We start from the raw sequence: 18,932 nt of genomic DNA, 5'->3' as shown, positions 1-18,932 counted from the left end.
AAGGGGACATTCATTGTCTCCAATGCCTGCCTGCTGAGGAACCATCACGCGTACCGAAGCCCTGCTGCTCAGGAGTGGCCGACCATCGCTGCCCATGGGAAGTAGAGAATAAACCGTGTTATCTTTCACTTCGCTTCACTTTTGCGTGTGCAAGCCTCCACTTTGCTCTTGCTTTAAATAAACTGCCTTATCCCAACCCACAAGTTGTTTTCCACCTTACTCTCTCCCCTGTCCAGCTGGGAAGGAGAGTGACAGAGTGGCTGGGTGGGCACCTGCCATCCAGCCAAGGTCAACCCACCACAACAGCAATTTAGAACAGTGATAAGAAAGCAAAGGAAAGCACTTCAGTTCTTTTACATCCTCACTTTGGACCTTTCTGGAAAGTGCTTCAAGAGATCCTTCAAGAGGTGCTCAAGCTAAAGGCACTCGACTGCTCTGCTAGTAAGCCTGGATTTGTCAAATGAAAATAAAGAAGTGAGAAGGAAATAGCAGCCTCAGCTTTGGGCTTTTGGAGTTTATTAGGGAGGTGGTTTATTATTTTCACTTTCTTCAAGCGTGTGAACTTATGTGATATATTCCAAATAATCATTTTAATTCCAAAATGAAATCTGATCTTTTGGAAATAGTGGTAGAAGATATATGCTCTCCTTTTTCCTGTGAACAATCAATCTCTTGTATTGCCCTACTAGTAAAATCCCGTGTCTTTGTTTATTATTATTATTATTATTATTATTCAGTTCAAGTTGGGAAGACTTTACTTTTAGTACTTACTTATTTCACAATGTTTCAAGGATTTAGCAAAAGGCAAATTATTTATCTTCATTCCCTGATTGATACTATCTTATCTCTGAGGATGGAAAACCAGCCAAATCCCCAAAATATCATGAAACATTCTTGTTGATTTCCAGGTCTGTAATAAATGTGTGCCAAAGTTGACAAGGTACCTTTCAAAATGAGGCCAGCAGCAGCCTTTTTTTTAATTGTTATTTTTTTTGGCATTCCATATATTTTATTGGACTTCCACAAACATCATGAGTTGCTGATGTAATGGCTCCAGTGTGTGTCATATTGCAGAGGCTACACAGTTCCCCTGTATCAAATTTCAGACTGATACACAAAGTAACATTATAGGCCTGGGGCCTGTTGTTAGTGCAGATGCTATGGCCACATGTGACATGAGGTGTGAAAGATGTAAGCAGAAAGTATTTTTTTCCAAGGAAAAGGGACAAGTGATGCTAAGGAATATTTGCACAGCTTTAGCATCTGAGCTATTGCACTGGGTCACCAGAAACCCTCACAAAAGGAGATTTCTTCCACCACGTCATTAAAGTTCAGCCAACTCATCTAACTGATCTCTTGTGATAAATGGATATGCACTGAAGACATGAGCTTAGAGCAGCTGAAATTAGAGTGAATAACCCGCTGGAGTAAGAAAGGTGCAACCAGCATCTACTTTTCATCAGGAACTCAGAATCCAAAAGAAATCAACATCTCTTACAAAACAGGAATGGTTTCACTGTCTGTTCTCTCCTGCTTATCATACTTCTCTTTTATGGCAATCTCCATCCTATTTACATCATATAGCAAGGTTAGAGATGCAATGACAACTCTTGGCTAATCTCTGTTTCTCAAAAATATTTCTACCTTCCCTAGAATTAAATAATACTTCTACCCCTCTGTTTGTAATACCAATTACTTTACGATTGCTCTAGAAGTCCTTCGTCATTCCTTGTGCTGTGCTACAATTTCTATTGCATTCAATCAGGAAGACATGTCTTCTTTGCACGATTAGTTTGTGCAGGCTGTCATTTTTCAGGAACATTTTTCAGGATTACATGACCTTTCCCCACGAAGTAAAAATAGACCTGCAAATTACTAGCTCCAGATCAAATAACTTTGAACACATCTAGGGAACATTTCTGCCCAGTCTCTGTCTTACCTACAGATATTACTGTGTACAAGTCTCAAATTCTTTCTCTTGTTAAAGAAATCAGTACCAAAAAAAAATTATCCTAAAAATGCATTTACAAGTTCAATTGCTGTAGAGGATCTCCTTCAGTAATGACTGCTGAAAATATTATTAGTAATTTAATGTCATAGAATCAAATACTGATAAAGACAAAAAAAATTACCAAACTTGCTACCAATGTGTCACTATTGACATCTGTTTCTAATGAATGGTGATGATGTGGAGAATCTGCTGCTCAGTGTTAGGAGTAAATTTACAATAGAAAGTTCAATTTTCTATATACTTTACAACACATTGAATTTTTATACACAATCAGATTTTAAAAGTTAAAGCAGATGTTATAGCTATGTTATAGCAATTTAATTATTTCCAGCTATCTAATAATATCAGCAAAGGAAGGAAAGAAGGAAGGACAGAAATTTCTACTTTTTTAAGTATAAATCTTTTGTAGAACTTCATACTCAAAAATAGGGATAAATACTTCAAAGAAAAGTTTTTTAGGGGGAAAAGACTTAGTGTATTCCGATTTATGCCTGATAGCATCTACATGAATCTGGGCATCAGTAAAAATTTTTTTAACCTGGAGACTTTGATTAAATTTCACTCCCTCTGCCTCTGAAGCAAGCAGGGATGTTAAAACAGGGATGTTAAATCTGATTTACTGTTCAGAATTGTTGTGCTGATCTTCTCTGTTTATGAAATGCTTTCAGATTCACAGCCAAGTCCTTTATCAGTTTGTAATTATTACTGTCATTATCAATATGAAATGCCACTTTGGGAAAAAAGTTCTTTGGGGATTTAGTATAAGTGTTGAAAAAACAAAGCTCACTATGAAGTTAAGAATAAAAGTAAAGATATTGTCTGCTTTGGCTTTACGGTGATTCTCTGCAGGTGTGCATAGGATGAAAAGAGTTGGTTACAGTAGGTTAATAGCCCCACTCAAGGCGGCTGTCAGGAGAGGTGGAGGACAAAGGTGACACCATTTGAGGATTCAGGAGAGCAGAGTGGAAGAAGCTACCTCTGTTAAGCAGGGCTGATAAAGAGTTTGAAGGAGAGAGGATGCAATGAGTGAATCTGAGATCAAATTCTAAAACCAAGTTATGGTATAGCGAGGTATTGTGGACCGCAATTTATAGTACAGCAAAGACAGATGGTAGGAAGTCCACCAGAAAGGACAGTAGGATTTGTGGGTAGGCCCTGAGGCTATAAATCCTACAGTAAGTAGATATACCAAGTTGGCTGAAGGTAAGCATAAAGTGTGGCATGACATATTTGGCATTATTGAGCATTAGATGCTCTGCAAGAAGTATAGGCTGTAATAGAAAAGACTGATTGCCGTCCTAGACCTGATAAAGGAGTGGAGAATAAATGTGGAGAAATATTACAGAGTTTTTCAAATCATATTGCTCATGAAGTATGTCCTGGAAGATGAGATATGGTGGCTATAAAAAGAGGAGAGGGTTTTATTGTTAACTTTTCTTTGATACAGAATGTGTACACTTGGTTGAGAATACGAGAAAAGACTGAAAAATTTAGGATCATTATGTTCCAAACTTGTAAAAGAACATGGGATGTAGAAAAAGGCAGCACAGCACCAGCCATCTCGCAGTGTCCCACTCTCAGGGATATCACAAGAATACAACATCAAATAGCAAGGAGTTTTATTGTGAAACAAGTTAATGGATCTCTCTAAAACACTGAGGAAGAGGATTACAGACTAAACTTTCTGATAGGTTTATCTGCTAATCTTGCTTTAGTTACTCTGACTTTTCCTGAGAGAGATCCTAAATGATGGAGGGAATAACTATGATAATAACATTCTACTTATGTTTAAAAGTATGGTTCTGTTGCTTGATAGTATTCTAGTAAATTTTATTCTGAGATTATGTTGAAAAGGAAAATTTATCAGCATCAGCTATTACCATCAAGTTATAATGACAGGCAGCATGATTCTCCTACAATACTAAAAACAATTATTGTGATATCTCAAATATATGAGTAATGATGATGACTGTTTATTATTTTTGTGCTTATACTTAACAAAAAATGGCAAGTTTTTACTAAGTCCTTTAATTTTGCAGACTGAGGTATTGATCTTATGCTCTGTCTGTCTGATTAGATCCCTGAGGCAGCATAAAGCATTCATCACCCATGCAGCTCTATTGATGCATAAGGATTAACAGAAACACATCATCCCACAGGTTTGGAGGATTTTTGCTAGAGTACATCTCTGTCCTACTGTGTGCTATTCCTACTTGCTATATGATGGGAAAATTAATGTACAAATCTGGGGGCAAGACAGAGTCTAGATGTTCTTCACAGTCTCAGTAGTTGGTTCAAATCAGAGGCATAGTCCCAAGCAGATAGTATAGCATTGGTACTGGGAGTTAGCTCAGAGAGGACTCACATTTCAATGATGTTTCATAGGTTTGTCATCCTCACTCATTTGTAATTTACCTGAGTTGAAATCAAAGGGAATTTCTCCCATATCTGAGAGACAAGAATGCATTTCTCCCATATCTGAGAGACAAGAATGCATCCATCAGATTTAATATTTAAAAAGTAAAACAGCCCCTTTTAAGTGTTCACATTTAAATGATGACATTTGATGAATTTTGTTGATCATTCTTTCCTACTTTGAACAGACCATGATCAATAATAATAACTTTTAGTCAACCCTTCTGACTGGTCATATAACCCTCGCTTGTTTTTTGCCGTCATAGCAGGCCTTTTCTCCAGGCCAAAATATAACTCTGTCAGCTATCAGAGGGCATTACCTTGCAGCGTATTTCTTTGATATATACTTCCAAATTTCAGGTCAGTAAAGGATAATGCTTTTTGTTGAACTTAATATCTGATTGTTGGGAAGGAGGGGAGTCTTTTAAATAAACATTTGTTTTCCTTAAATGATTTTTCCATCATTGGAGAAAATATGAGACCTCAAAGAGACACAGGAAGTATGTGACTTATTGCATTGTGGCTTTTCTGGAGTTGAAAACTTATTGGTTTTCAAAAATCTTTTACCTCATTTGAAACCAACTTTTCAAAGTAGAGCTGATAAGATAGAAGCTTAGATTGCAAGTGTTTTTCCCCAGCCATTTCCTTCTAATGCAATTATTTCCTGATTCATCATCTCTAAGCAAATTCATGCCAGAAGAAAGAAAAATTGGATTAAACATAAAGATTTATTTCCAATAATTTTTACTTTTCAAGTTATTGTTGGATTACAATGTCTTTACTAGAATCTCTAAATTATTTAAAGTAAGATAAGTAACCTAAATTCTTCTTCTTCTTACTAAATTATTTAGGGCGTAAATGTTTCCTGTTGAATGCTTTTGTGGTCAAATAATGTATCTCAGGCTAAGAGAATAAAATTAATTTTAATGCAATAATACAAAGACAATAGCTAGGAAAAGTGCCTGAACTGTCTTCCATTGTGTATTTACTCACAAAAATTGTGAAACTCATGTCAGTCAAACTCAGTTCTTATTTTCATTAATAAAAACCCAACACTCTCAAGAACTTCTTGTTCCTTTTTTCACAGAACACTAAGTCAAAAGTAGTAAGTTTTCTTACACTACATATGTAGAAAGAATACACCAAGGAAACAACCAGAGATTGAATGAAAATCAACTCCCAGATGCACTATTTCTTCTTGAAAATGCCTGGATTTTTCTCACAGAGCATTAATGCCCATTGATTTGTTAAAAGAGCAAGCTACTCCCTAGCAGAGCAAACCCAAAGATGTTTACTAAATAGTGTAATATTAAATAATATTCATAATCCCTAGGCTTTTAGTGCAAGTGAGAAGTACATTACTCTGAAATAACCCAGTGTTATTACAAAGAAAATAAAGTGAGGAGGATGAACACCCTGCTTTACATGGTCCTCACTATTTAGAGCAAGAAATTTGCTTAGTCTCTACTCCCATGACAGCAAAATTCTCTACAGAGTAAAAGACTAGTCTTATGCTCAGGTGCCAACCCAAGACTACGTAAAATGAAAGTACATAAAGATTTGTCAACCTATGATCATCTTTTGAAATTTAATATAAGTTTCTTCAGTATGCCATGACTTTTTACTCAGAAAGAAGTGTCAAATGCTTTACGGACATTCATCCCTTTCTTAAAATTCATCAAATCTAGTTGGAACTGGATGATCTTTAAGGTTCCTTCCAACCACAACCATTCTCCGACTCTTCTACAGGAAGAGAAAAAGGGTTTAGGTCAAAATTTGTAGAGGAAAATCTGCTCTTGCAGCCTTGAACGCAAACTTCAGGCAAGAAAAAGAAAAGCTCGAAAAGAAAAGAAAAAGAAAACTCAAAAGAAGCTCCTAACCAAGATCCAGTCACTGAAAATTCACATACACATCTTCTCAGAGTACTTGTTCATCTCAAATGAGTCTGAACTCACATGAGTCAATCTGTGTAGAGGTTGAACAGGCATCTGACTTCAGCAGAGATCTCAGGCCAGGTGTGAATTTGGTTGCTTGTCCCACATCAGCATTTGTTCTTATTTTAGAAAGTACTCCTATAGGTCTTCGTCTTTCTCATAATGGGCAGTTGCTCCCTTACCAAAAATTATCTAGAAAAAATTATCCATAGACATCTAGTATTTTCTGTCTTACTCTTCTTAATTTCTCCCTTTGCTCTAAACACTCTTTTTGCTTCTTTTTAAGTTTCTCTTAAGGTAGAGTTAGTTCAAAAGTTTTCTCCTTTCAAAATTTTCAGGAAACCACCAAAGCATGTGTATTCTGACTAGCCACTTAGTTAGAATTATATATATATAATCCCCAGAGCAACATCCACAGTCTTTGTAGCTTACACCTGAAATTATTCCTTATTTGTCAGTCAGTAGGAGCCTTTCCCATAGGAAGGCCTCCATTTATCCATTAAGTTTCAAGTGCAAGAAACCTCAAATGCCCCTGATGTGGAAGCCAGTTTCCTGCAGAATTTCAGTTTCTACTTTTCAGTTCTTTTCATGAAAGTGATCAGTAGATAAAGCCCATGAAAAAAATGAAATTAAAATTTAAATTTATAAAAAAATTAAAGAACAACTTGCATCACATCATGTCCTAGGATGTGAATCCTGGTAAAGCCAAACCTCTTGATGGCTGTAGCGTATCAGTATGGGGAATATTTAGGACCCTGGAAAGCATGCTTCAAGCTACTGGACTAAGAACTCCAAACCATTCTCCTTCTCAGAATCAAAACCACTATTTTGCAAAGCAGATAGCCTAAGGATTACCTTGGTCTTTGATAGTCATTGTCATGTATGTTAATATTCTGAGCTGTCAGTCAGATATGGTAACACACTTTCTGAGCCCTTCTTAATTAAGAATGGTGTGAAACAAGGCTGTGTTCTCACTCCTACCCTATTCTCACTCCACGAGGATCAGCACGGCCAAGTCAGATATGGCAGAGAACATTTACTTAGATCCTTACTTGCAGCATAGCAGTGAGGGACAGAAACAAGAGGGCAGAGCTTGATGCATTTATAAATGGAAAATTTCCTATACAAAGATGCATCTGGATGAGTCTTATTTGTCATACCATAGGAGATGGCTGCTGACTCCTTGAAAGTAAAGATGCACTACTGGTGTAAATCAGAGCAGAGCTGCATTCCTGCTTTTATTTCAGACTGACTTAAAAGCTATGTTGCTAGCTGCCTGATACGTCTGTCATACGAGGAAGCATCATACCCCTAAACTGGCTCCTGGGCTTGCCTTAGTAATGATGTCATTCTGTCACACTTAGTGTTTCTAGGATGGCTGAAGCAAACCGAGAAGCCAGACCCAAAACCCTAGCAGTAAAAATATCTTCTGGCAAAAAAAAAAAAAAGTTTTGTGTTTCATGCAGGCTGTTACAAGAAAAATATAGCTGGAGAGAAAAAGCTAGTAATTCAGTCAATGACTGGGAAGAAAAAATCTTTTTCTAGTACTGGAAATTTGTCATAGGTTTTTTCAAAAATAAGCAGTGCCTGAAGAATGTTCTATTTGTCAGCCTTATGTGTCCTGTGTTTTATAATCTTCTAGCCTCCCATAAAAATGCTCTGGAAAAAAAAAATAGAAGATTCTGCCAAATTAATTTCTGCTTTCATCATTTCTCTTTCTGAAAAGAAAACTGAGGAGGTTTTGCCTTATCTTTCCTTGTAGGTATTAAGTGCCTCTGTTAGAAGGGTAGTGCCTTGGCTAGGACAGTCTCTAGTTCCTTACATGACCCTTGGAGATAAATCAAGAAAGAAACAGGATTTAAAGTATTTGTCTCACTTTGAAGAGAAGTCATTTTCTGAATGCCTGAAAGGCAGAAAAACCAGCTTCAAACCCTTATTCCAGGTCAATGAAGAAATTTCATTTTCAGTGAAACTGAAAATATTTAACATATTTTGAAAAGTTATAGTAATTTAGTCATACAGTGCTTCAGTGGGAGAATGGTGATATGGACTATGTCATCAAGCAATGTCTTTTCAGGGGTGAAGACTGTGGAATTGCAGTATCACAAATGCACTGGCCTTTTCTTCACTAGTAATTTCCCTCAAGGATGAATTTGCTCATGCCATCTTAAGTTCAGTATTCACTACTATGAATGTTCTCAGTCTCTAGATCTGTAGCATGTAAACAGATAAAAAGTATGTTTTCATGCATCAGAAATTATGACATTCTAAACATCAGTATTCTGCCTTATGCTTCCTTTCTTTCTGTATCATACCAGTCTGGGCTGCAATACAAGCCAGAAATGGAGGGTACATGACTATTAAATAAAAGAAGGGAAATGTATTTTCTTTCTTTTTGTCTTACCCATGCAGTAAAAAGGTAAGCACACCTTCAATTCAGAGTTTTATAGCTCGGGTGCAGCTAAGCATTTTGGGTGGCCTCTGTAAGAAATTTAATCTATCTCATGTTACGCAGAAGATCCAGACACTCCTCTGAGCCTCGCAATAGAAACTGTAGAAGCAGTAGGATCTTACAAGCACTTTCAAGCCTGCACATTCAATATATCATAGAATATGCATAAGTCCCTTAGATTCAAATGTTAAAGGAGATAAGTAAGCCCAACTTGTCCAACTCTTCAGCAGCAGCTACCACTTCTAGACATAGCAAGTGGAATGGAGGTGGAGGAACTATGGTTGTCTGATGAATCAGGTGAGGAAAATAAGGCATAGAAAGACAAAAAGGTTTTTTTTGCAAGCTATGCTTTGTGCAGCTGTGGCTATCCTGCTTTATACCACAGCTGTACTGTGCCCAAAACAGTGAAAGAAAATCTGAGTTTCTCATCACAGAGAAATTAAGGAACATTGCATGGGATAGAGAGAAGGGAAATGGGATCCCCAACTAGATTAAGCAATACCTTGTAAAGCCAACTGCACTTACCCAAACTCCAGTCAACATAGCTTTACAAAGAATAGGCAAAGCAGCAGCAAAAAGTGACATGGCTTAATATTTGCTAAAGCAGTCTGGGCAAGATGAAATTACTACCATGGAAGACTTTTCAAGCCAACACCAATTTCAACAAGGTGGTAAACCTTTCTACTACTTGTGCCAATACAGACTGATAGCAGCAACAGATGGAATATGTGCAACATCAACATAAGCAGTTGGCGCTGATTTGCTAAAGTTATCCTGTTAAAAAGTATTCCGTGGAAGTGTGTGAATGGTAATGCACTTCCAAACTGGAATATATTCAATGTGGAGAGCCCACAGTCCATTCAGACTAAACTCTAACTAATTATCTTGTGCTTACATTGGGGAAGGTATATACAGTGCTGGAGTTGTCTGGGCACAGACCAGTGGCCTTCCTGGAGAGAACAGATGCTCTAAAACACTCAAGCCAAGCTGGACATGAAACCACATGAGTTACTAAGAAGAAAAAGCTGAAATCTTATCCTCAATTACTTTATATGCAATTTATAAAACTGTCTGGTATTCTTTCTTGATCACTATAAGATACTCCAACAAGGTTATTAACATCTACCATGTTAAATGTTTATGTAACTTTGTCTAACAACATTAGTTTTGTACCAAATAGAAAGCAGTACTAGAAGACAGAGCTGATTTATGGGGCTTTCAAGAAATGTTTCTGTTCCTCTGTTTACACATACAATTCAGGCCAGAATTCATCCATAGTGACTTTCCAGGGAAGTGCTAAGTATGGAAGGTCTTGGGCTAGTCGACATCATAAAATCTTTATTCTCAGTTTAAAAGCAGCACTACTCATAATCTGAAGTATAAGTAATTTTGCTAAGAAATACATACTATTGCTGATAATCCCCTATAGAAAAAGGGAAACATTCATATAATGCGGTAAGTTTTCCGGAGTACAAGTCTCTCTATAAAAAAACTAGAAACATATGTTTTCAGAGATCATGATATGGTTGGCAACTGAAGTTTACAAAATTCTAATGATCAAACCAGCAGAAGTATACTACAAATGGATTTTTATTGACTGAATTGGATAAACAGATTAATTTTAAAAAAAATCATTATTACAAACTGGTGCAGTACCATAAAATTAGTTTGAACTCGTGGACATGCCATCTTTAGCCTGCACAGCTTCTGCAGCGCTGTAGCCCATTCTCATTGCATGCAGTACACTTGAGGGCTTTGAACGAGTCCGTAAAGCAGTTCCGAAACACAGACATCTTGCTCCCATGGCACGCTGAACACAGCAGGAAACCAAAGCCCCCACAAGAGGGGCACTCATGAGGATGCTGGACTCTCTGCTCAAAGAATGTGAGAAAGACAAAAATGTTACCTCATCAACCACCACAAGCTCTAGGACAATGAGGACTCTAGATGAGCCGAGAATACACATTTTTGTTCTCATTTTCGCAATGCCCACCATCCATCCCACGGGAAACCACCATGAAAGACCATTACATCTGCATCTTCCTTTGGTGAGATCCACATGAAGTGGTTAGACAGGCTCACTGCAGGTACAGTGGTCACTTTATACCTTAATAGCCTGCATTTATACTTTCCAAAATAGCTAGCTAAAGGATAGCTTGCATACATTACTTGGATGTTGTTTAGGTCTAGATTAATTCTCGGAAGTATTGCAATAGATTGAATCCAAACTCCAGGCAGTTTATGCTGATGTTATATTTTCTATACTGTATGTTAAGATATTATGACTTTCAGCATTTGCATGCTTCTGCTGAACATACTACACTTATTACAGTTAAAGCTGATGATATAAAAAGCAATTCATAGCTTCTGACAAGTAGTGCTCAAGGAAATAAGTAGTGTATTCAAATTTATGGGTATAGAATGCTGAAGCTTTAAGTGTAAAGAGGAAAGATCACCAATGTTCAACAGTTATACCCAGGGAAAACTGCTGCAAGCAAGGTCTTGGGCACCTCAGTTATACTAGTTTCCAAGCAAAACAGTAAATTTACTTTATTCTGTATTGGATTAAAGACAATGGAGAAGACAATAAGAGATTTCAAAGATGTTTTCGAGTTTCACTTGCTGAAAATGTGGCTAGTTTGCTTAATGACTGCTTTAAAGTTCTATATCAGAGAAATAACAGGTATGCCACTTTGGGTACTTACCACCACGGTTTAATATTGCGCCATTGAGTAAAGACTTTACAGGTTTACTCACAAAGAAAGAACAAAAATCTGTACAGTTCCTGATAGTGTTAATCCGAAGAATTACATACCACTAAAAATTAGTGACAAATTACTACCAGAGTATGATAAAATACCTACAGATAATGTAGTACCTCGCTTTCATCAAGAAAAATAAAAATATTTCTTCAAAACAATTTAGCATTCAAATGAATGTGCCAAAAAAGCAGGGTTTTTTTTGTCCTGTAGTTCATAAACTTGACATTCTTCTTCACCAGGCAAACAGCTCCTATTACTATTAGCGTCTCCATGGACAATGTTTGGAAGTATTTAATGTAAAATTAGCATTCTTTTTATCTCAGGTGTGCTCACATCTTTCGTAATTTATGATGATGGTTTACTTCATTGCACATTATTGCAAATATCTTAAAATTTTAAAAGAATAATATTTTTAATCTTTACATTCATTATTACTTGTTAGGCTTGTAAATATACAGATACCTTTCCACACAGTTAAGAGAACTAACAAAAAAACAAAGCAAAATTCCTTTAGCTCAATTCCTTGAACAATGGCCATTTTCTTCTTGAATATGCTTCACAAAAAGACAAATTAATTTAGTGATGAACTCAAAGATGTATGGTATACAGTTACTCAAATCATATGCTGTAATTTCGCTAAATGAAGGGAAAGAAAAACTTTGGGGTTAAATCAACTAGTACATAGATTTCATTTGCTCTTTCACAATGTCTTTTACAAATATCATATCCTCATAACTATTTTTAATTTTTATGTTACACACTTCAGAAGTTTATGTGTTATCTTAATTTGGCTAGATGTGATTTCAAAATAACAAGATAATTAATAGCAATACATTCCTTTTCTAAGGAGTTAACTATCCATATAACCCAGACATAATCACACATATCTCCCCAAAATGTTCTTCGTTGCAGGATATCCAAAGGAAAAAAGAAAATGCCTTCAGCAGCCAATAGCACAAGACCAGCAGAAAAGTCATGACCAGCAGATATCTAGCTTACAGCAAAGCTGTGAGAGCAGACCCTCAATTCAAGTGTTCTCAGGGAGTGTGCATCAGCTGTTCCTGGTAAAAAGGCAAACTTGTCCCAGAGAACTTCAATGGACCCAGGAAAATAAGAGCTGAAGAAAGGCATGATAACCTGTAACTTGAAATTTGTGCAAATTGGTATAATGGGAGACTTCCAGCATTTGCCCAGGTTTTGTACATGTCCAGCTATAGGTCTAGCCAGAATACAGATATACAGATTCCCAGTACGTTCACTGTAGCACACAGGGAACTGGTGCAAAATCCACACAAGAAACCTGACTCCCCCTGGCAAGGGTGAAGGTTAAATACCAAAGATGATTTAAAAGGTTGAGGGAAAGAGAAAATTGTTTGCCATTCCCACTGTGACAAAATCAAGTGAAAAGAGAGATGGACATTTTGGGTTAATGTTATCACCATTCATGTTTTCTTAAACTCAGTGGGGTATGATACTATATCATTCATTCATAGAGAAAAACCAAAAAGCATTTGAGATCATAAGTTTATAACAGAAGAAAAGGAAATGGTAAAAGAAGAAAATCTACTCAATTACAAGTTGTCAGTGTATATTCCCTATATTTATTTGCAGAAATACAATTACCTCAATTTTGGTTAAGAGATCCTGTAGTTCCCCAGATTCATTCATTAGTAAAATTTTCTCAGCACCCTATTAGGAAGAAGAAGAAAAATGTCAGCCACCTTAGCATCTTAGAAAAAACAGAGATGATTAGAAGATTTGATCTTGAAATTTTAAACAGGCTGAAGACAAGTTTGACTCACATTAAGTACAGTGCAATTAGGTCAACCTTAGGAAAGCTAGAAGGAGAGAAGAATCTAATCGCAGGTCTGATAGTAATGCCTGAAGTTCATTACCAGGTGACGTATCACATTGCCTGTTTTGTAAAAGTGACGCAGCTTGGAAATTCTGTTTGTGTTCCCTTTATTTTACAGAGTGTGTTTCCTGACAGAATAAAAAATATGTCTAGTTACCATGTCAAAAAATTACAATTATATAAATATACAGCACATCAGAGAATGCAGCAAAATGAGAGGAGGAAATTGTATTTCAAATATTCTGGCAGTTAAGCATTGAATTAAGACATAATGTGCCTAATGTATAACACAAGGACAAAAAGGGTAATGAAAATACTGTAACAAAATTAAAGTCAGACACAATAATGAATAATAATAATAATTTAGTCTGGCTACATTAGGCCTCCAAGGGGTTCTGTGTCCTGAACCAAGGCAGTACTGAAGTGTTGGGGTTTTTTTCCTTCTGAAAGTAAATGCTAAGAAATCACCGCAGACAAAATTAAAGTGTCAGGGATGATATAAAAGTTTTTGTTCCCTTTTCTTCTAATTAGAGGGCCACATTTGAACATCTATACTTCACTTGTAAAACCAAATTCATTGCACACTGCATATTGCCAAACAAAACAAACAAACTTGCAGACACTTTTAATCAATAGACCACAAGAAACCAACAAAAGGTGAGGAAACTGAGGCACAGATGCACAGGCCTTACTTTCTGCTAAGGGCAACTGGCCACATCTTGACCACGAGGTGAGTTCATGCCATTGTGCTGCCCCAGTCAGCTAGTCCCTGCAGATTCTTAGATTTCATCTTTGAGGTTGCTTCCAGTGTCAGCCAGAAGGTGTGGTGGGTTGCTAGCATAGGGCTGAGGGATGTGGTGGGATGCTGGCACACATCTCAGATATGCCATTACTTTGAACTCCCCATTACTTTGAACTCCACCTCTCTCCTTGTTTCTGGGAGGACCAGGAAAAGCTATTGGTGAGCACAGGGAACACATATGTGTTTCTCATATACCTTTAAGTGTCCAGCCATTCACAGGACCTTGCTGGGGTCTACAAAGGCTACAGGTGTGTAGCCCAAAAGCCAAATAAGGACCACCAAATATTACAAAGGATTTTGTATGACACCCTACTAAGGTTATTTTCCCTGTAGAAAGGCTTTTTGCTCTGGCTTTGTACAAAACAGAAGCACTTTTGACTCTGTGTTTGATGATTTTCATTTTAGTTAAAAAGGATAATATTAATATTTTGGTAAAAACAAAAATATCAATATTTTAGTTAAAAGGAAAATATTAATATTTTAGAGGATGTTGAGTGCCATTTTTTTGAGTGAACACTACTCAGAGTGTTACACTTTCAAAGAGGTTTTTTTTTAAAAACTATCCCACAAGATAGTTAGTTGTGGTTAATTAATCACAGAAGATAGGAGGCTGATCAGCTAGCCTTCCTTGTGCTGACTCTTCCATTGAAATCTATTATAGATCATGGGCACAGAGTGTACAAGCTCCAACATATGCATTAGGCTCTCTGAGTCCTAGAGAGAGCAGCTTTTAGCAGTCTGTCAGCCCCTTTCACACTTGTCCTCTTATCTTTCTCTGCTTTCATACAGAACAGGTAATGAAAGCGATTGGCACAACAAAGTGAGGATTTGCCAAGGCAGCCCATGGAGTATTAGCTCTGGGCCTGAATACACTGCATCAGCTTAAGACAAAGCTTGTGCTGCCCATCTGATGCAGAACAATAAAGATTTGCAACTTTATTGATGGAACTGCAGCATGGCAAATTCCTTAAATGAGACAAGCCCCAATTTGCCCTTGTTTAGGAAAGAATCTCTTCTCTGCAGCAACAATTGGCAAAAGCATTCCTGTGACATCTGCTCCATGCTACAGTGATGTTGTATGATAATGCTGACTGGCTTTTACAGCAGTGTAATTAAAAGTCTGACAGGTTTGTCATTATAGATTTATATTTTAAACGATTTATAAGGCCAATGACATTCAGCTGTGTTCCTTTCAAAGCTATAGTTTTTAATTTAAAAACCAAACATCCAAATGTCTATCAAAGTTTTTAAGTGTTTCAGTGTGTCTTTTCTGAGTAACAGCTACCCCAAGTGAAATATAAATAAAGGACAGTCTGCAGAGGTTAACTTTCCCTTTGGATCTGTGAGTCTTAAAACACAGTCTGTAATTAATAGAGTGATTAAAGCAGCTGTTAAATAAGTCCAATATCTGCTTTCTGACCAAAAAGCGATGCCTTTCTTTTTCTTCCTAGGTTGTGCTCAGTGCACAATTACCCACAAAGGGATGCGAAGCAGTAAATAGTCTGTCCCTACTGAGGTTAACATAAGGAGCATGAGGCACAGTGACCATAATGTTTAGAGAATCACCAGGGAGAAGTGAATTTTCAGTTTTGTTAATCAGTTAAATTTCAAAGCAGCAGCCTGTGAATTCCTTATCAACTAACTTTGCTAGCTGTCTATCATGGGAGTCCAGGGGCTGTGGTCAGACCTCTGCCCTTCTTTTGGCAAGGAAATGGCACAGATTTGGCTAAAATATTCAACATGTTTTCTTTTAATTAATAAGATTATTTTCCCAATTATCTCTTGAGAACCTCCAGAAATTAACATCATGTTTCAGACACTGAATTCCTATATATAGTTCCCATTAATTGCAGAACTAGGAGAAATCCAAGGTCCACTAAGTTTTCTACTGCCCCAGCTCTGTCCTCACCTGTCTGTTGCTCACCTCTCTTGTATATAACCCATTACCATTTTTGTGATGCAATTCTTCATCAAGGAGTAAACACAGATATATGGCTCTGCATTTGGCTGTACTAGAATACCTGCTGGTTTTGAGAAGCAGCCTCTCTTCCACATCCTTCCTTATACACAGAGAAAAGTTAGCATGGCACTGCAACATCCCTCTTGTGGACACATTTCCTGTGCAGATAAATTGCATGCCCTATTTCCTTAAAAACAAACTTTTGCTAAGTATGTAAGCAAGGCCTCTTGCTAAGGCAGCAAAATGCCCTCACACACTTCACCATCACTGGACCTGCCACATTTTTCACTGTGACTTACCAAGGAGATGGGCTTTATATACCCCTGTCTCTACCTGGAACTCACACACTCCTCAGTCTGCAACACTTCACCTCTCACAGCAAGGTGCCCCTTGGCAGTAGATACCCATGAGGTATGAATAAGTGCCTGGAAATCTGCCCTTAAACTGAAAATTGCAGTATAGTACCAGCACCAGAAATGTTGAATTTGGTATGCAAAGAACAGGAAAGGTTGATGTGCAAAGAGTCATCAGAGAGACTGAACCCCGAAGTTCCTGAAATGTTAAACTGCAAAATGAAGGAAACAAGTGGGAAAATGTTAGGTGACTCAATGCAATAATTACATCATAGTTTTACTGTCACAGAGCTATTCATATCCACCCCATCAAGTGAATACCAGGACTATGTGTTTAACAAAACTTGGAGGCTATAGAGAGGTACTAATTATATATGGCCACTGGAAAGCAGCTACAAAGAAACTGTTAATTCCTGTTTAACAAAAAAATATGTTACACATGTATTTTCTAGAAGTTAGTTACAAAAATAGCCTCATCATTCTTTGGAAATGATCATACCCAATGTGTCAAATAAAATAACTTTACTGTAAATTTCATGCTGTTGTGCATGCTGGGAAAACTAAACAGGAAACATTTTCTTCAGGAAAAAAGTTTTAAATTCACATATCTGAAAAAACATCCAGTAGGTTTGTATGGCAAGTGAATGCTGGAATTCAATCATATATTCCAAGTGGAAAAGAACCATGTCTTTTTAAACTATTATGCTGTGAGTGAATATGTTTACTAAGGATGACTTTATTTGCCCTTTTTTATGTGCACCTTTTCTAGGGTTTGCATAGCTTAAACTTTTAACAATTCTGAGTACCTTTATAAAAGTGAATGAATGCTCCATAATTTTTTTCTGTGTAGCTTTCTGTTTTCTGGAAGTAATTTTTTATTCTGCATTGGTATCCCAGCAGATGGCATAATTCCATTTCAGATGGAGACAACCTCAGGTGAAAAGGAGGGATTAGATCAGGTGGTAAAGAGCGTGCTGCAGAAAGAAACTGCAATTTCCTGACAGACTGATATTTAGACTGTGTGTGTCAAGAAACACAGTGATTCAATCCTGAAAAAATGAGAAGATTAAAAATCCTGCTATACTGCAGCATGCAGGACTTTACTTGACAGGGGCTAAATATGATTTTTCTATTGCTTCTGTCCAAGTCACAGATTTGTTTCGCTGCCCCTGTGCAGGCAGTGATAAATTCCACAGCACTGTGAATATTAATCCACACAGCCTCTGGTGTTCTAACAACTTTGTCCATGCTGCTGAACAGCTTGGGTACCATATACTCTATCAGATGCACATATGCTGTTTTCTGATGATTTTGTTACTTTTATCTCAATAAGAATAATCTTGTCACCTTTCAAAAGGGTTCATATTTTAATTAGGGGAAGGGGTATTTTTTTCTCCTTAGGACTCACTGAAAGGTGTGTGGCTCAATATGGATTCTTTTTTGTATTGCTACATTGCACCTCTTTCAGGGAGGAATTTTTCAGGAAATAAATAGTCAAAATATTCAAAAAGAAAAAGGAAAATATTGCATGATTTATTTACTGACACACCAAACTTTGTGATTTCTGTGTTTCATTAGCATATCAGAAGTTAATTATCATTAAAGGAATTATAGAAATGTCCACTGTTACTAATGAGACCAAATTCTGTAATTAGTTCTCCATCAGATTTTAATGAAACACAAGCCTAGCACATGTTCCAGCCAACATACTGCCTTTGGGGATCATTGATCAGGAGGCCACTGTCTTGGGAAGGTCAATTGACTGGGGGGTGAATACCTCATTGCCAGACCTCCTCAATATGCCAAGTGCCCCCTTCTTATTTCTCTTCCTAAACAAACAAATGTCAGCTTCTCTTGCAAAGCCATATTAAGAGAGAGAAATAAAAACTACCATACAGTAATGAGGTTTGCCACTTTTACCAACCAGAGTGTGTGCACACAGATCCCTTGCCAGGCTCACCCTGGTGCTCTCCTTTCCCACAGCCCTGCCTGCCACCGGAGCTCTGTTCGCAGCCACAGAGGGCTACCCAAGTTAGCTCTGCTCACAGTGGACTTGGTTTTGTCATAGTAGTTAACCTCAACTAAAGCGCTTCAGAGAATGATGGTGTAGCAAGCAGCAGTGCCTCCCAGTATGCAGATAATTAGTGGACAGCCGTGGGGAGCAGAAACCTCCTCTGGGAGTAGGTGTGAGGCACACCCACAGTGGCAGAGGGAAGGGCTGCTGCTGTCCCGTGCTCTCTGTGAGCAGAGCAGGCATCTCAGAGACTGTTCCCTGCCTGAAAAGCTGTTTTTTCACAAATAATGTCATTCTTACATGGAATAACTTTAATCCTCTCCTGGAACTACAGTCTGTTCCAGTTAACTACAGTGTGCCTCATCAATTTAAGG

General features: G+C 37.4%; 1 protein-coding gene across 2 annotated transcripts in view; it reads right to left on the bottom strand.

The window, feature by feature from the left end:
• Positions 1-10,220: 10,220 nt before the first annotated feature.
• Positions 10,221-18,932, bottom strand: part of GRXCR1 (glutaredoxin and cysteine rich domain containing 1) — a 39,191-nt gene continuing 30,479 nt past the window's right edge. The window contains exons 1-3 of one of the 2 annotated variants that reach the window (XR_007904907.1): positions 13,377-13,454; positions 13,198-13,263; positions 10,668-10,683 (exon numbers count right to left, since the gene is read on the bottom strand). Coding sequence is in view for 1 of the 2 variants with exons in the window: in XM_051790097.1 (XP_051646057.1) it covers positions 10,504-10,683; positions 13,198-13,263 (246 nt within the window). In the remaining variant the exon portion in view is untranslated. Of the gene's footprint in view, positions 10,684-13,197; positions 13,264-13,376; positions 13,455-18,932 lie in introns of those variants that run through there. The other variant, XM_051790097.1, reaches the window with a different exon arrangement.

Source organism: Manacus candei, unplaced genomic scaffold (assembly GCF_025592945.1).
Source record: "Manacus candei isolate 608988 ecotype Guabito, Panama unplaced genomic scaffold, ASM2559294v1 h1tg000028l, whole genome shotgun sequence".
NCBI classification, from domain to species: Eukaryota; Metazoa; Chordata; class Aves; order Passeriformes; family Pipridae; genus Manacus; species Manacus candei.
Note: the sequence above shows the minus strand (reverse complement) of the source record. Positions and strands in the feature narration are given on the sequence as shown.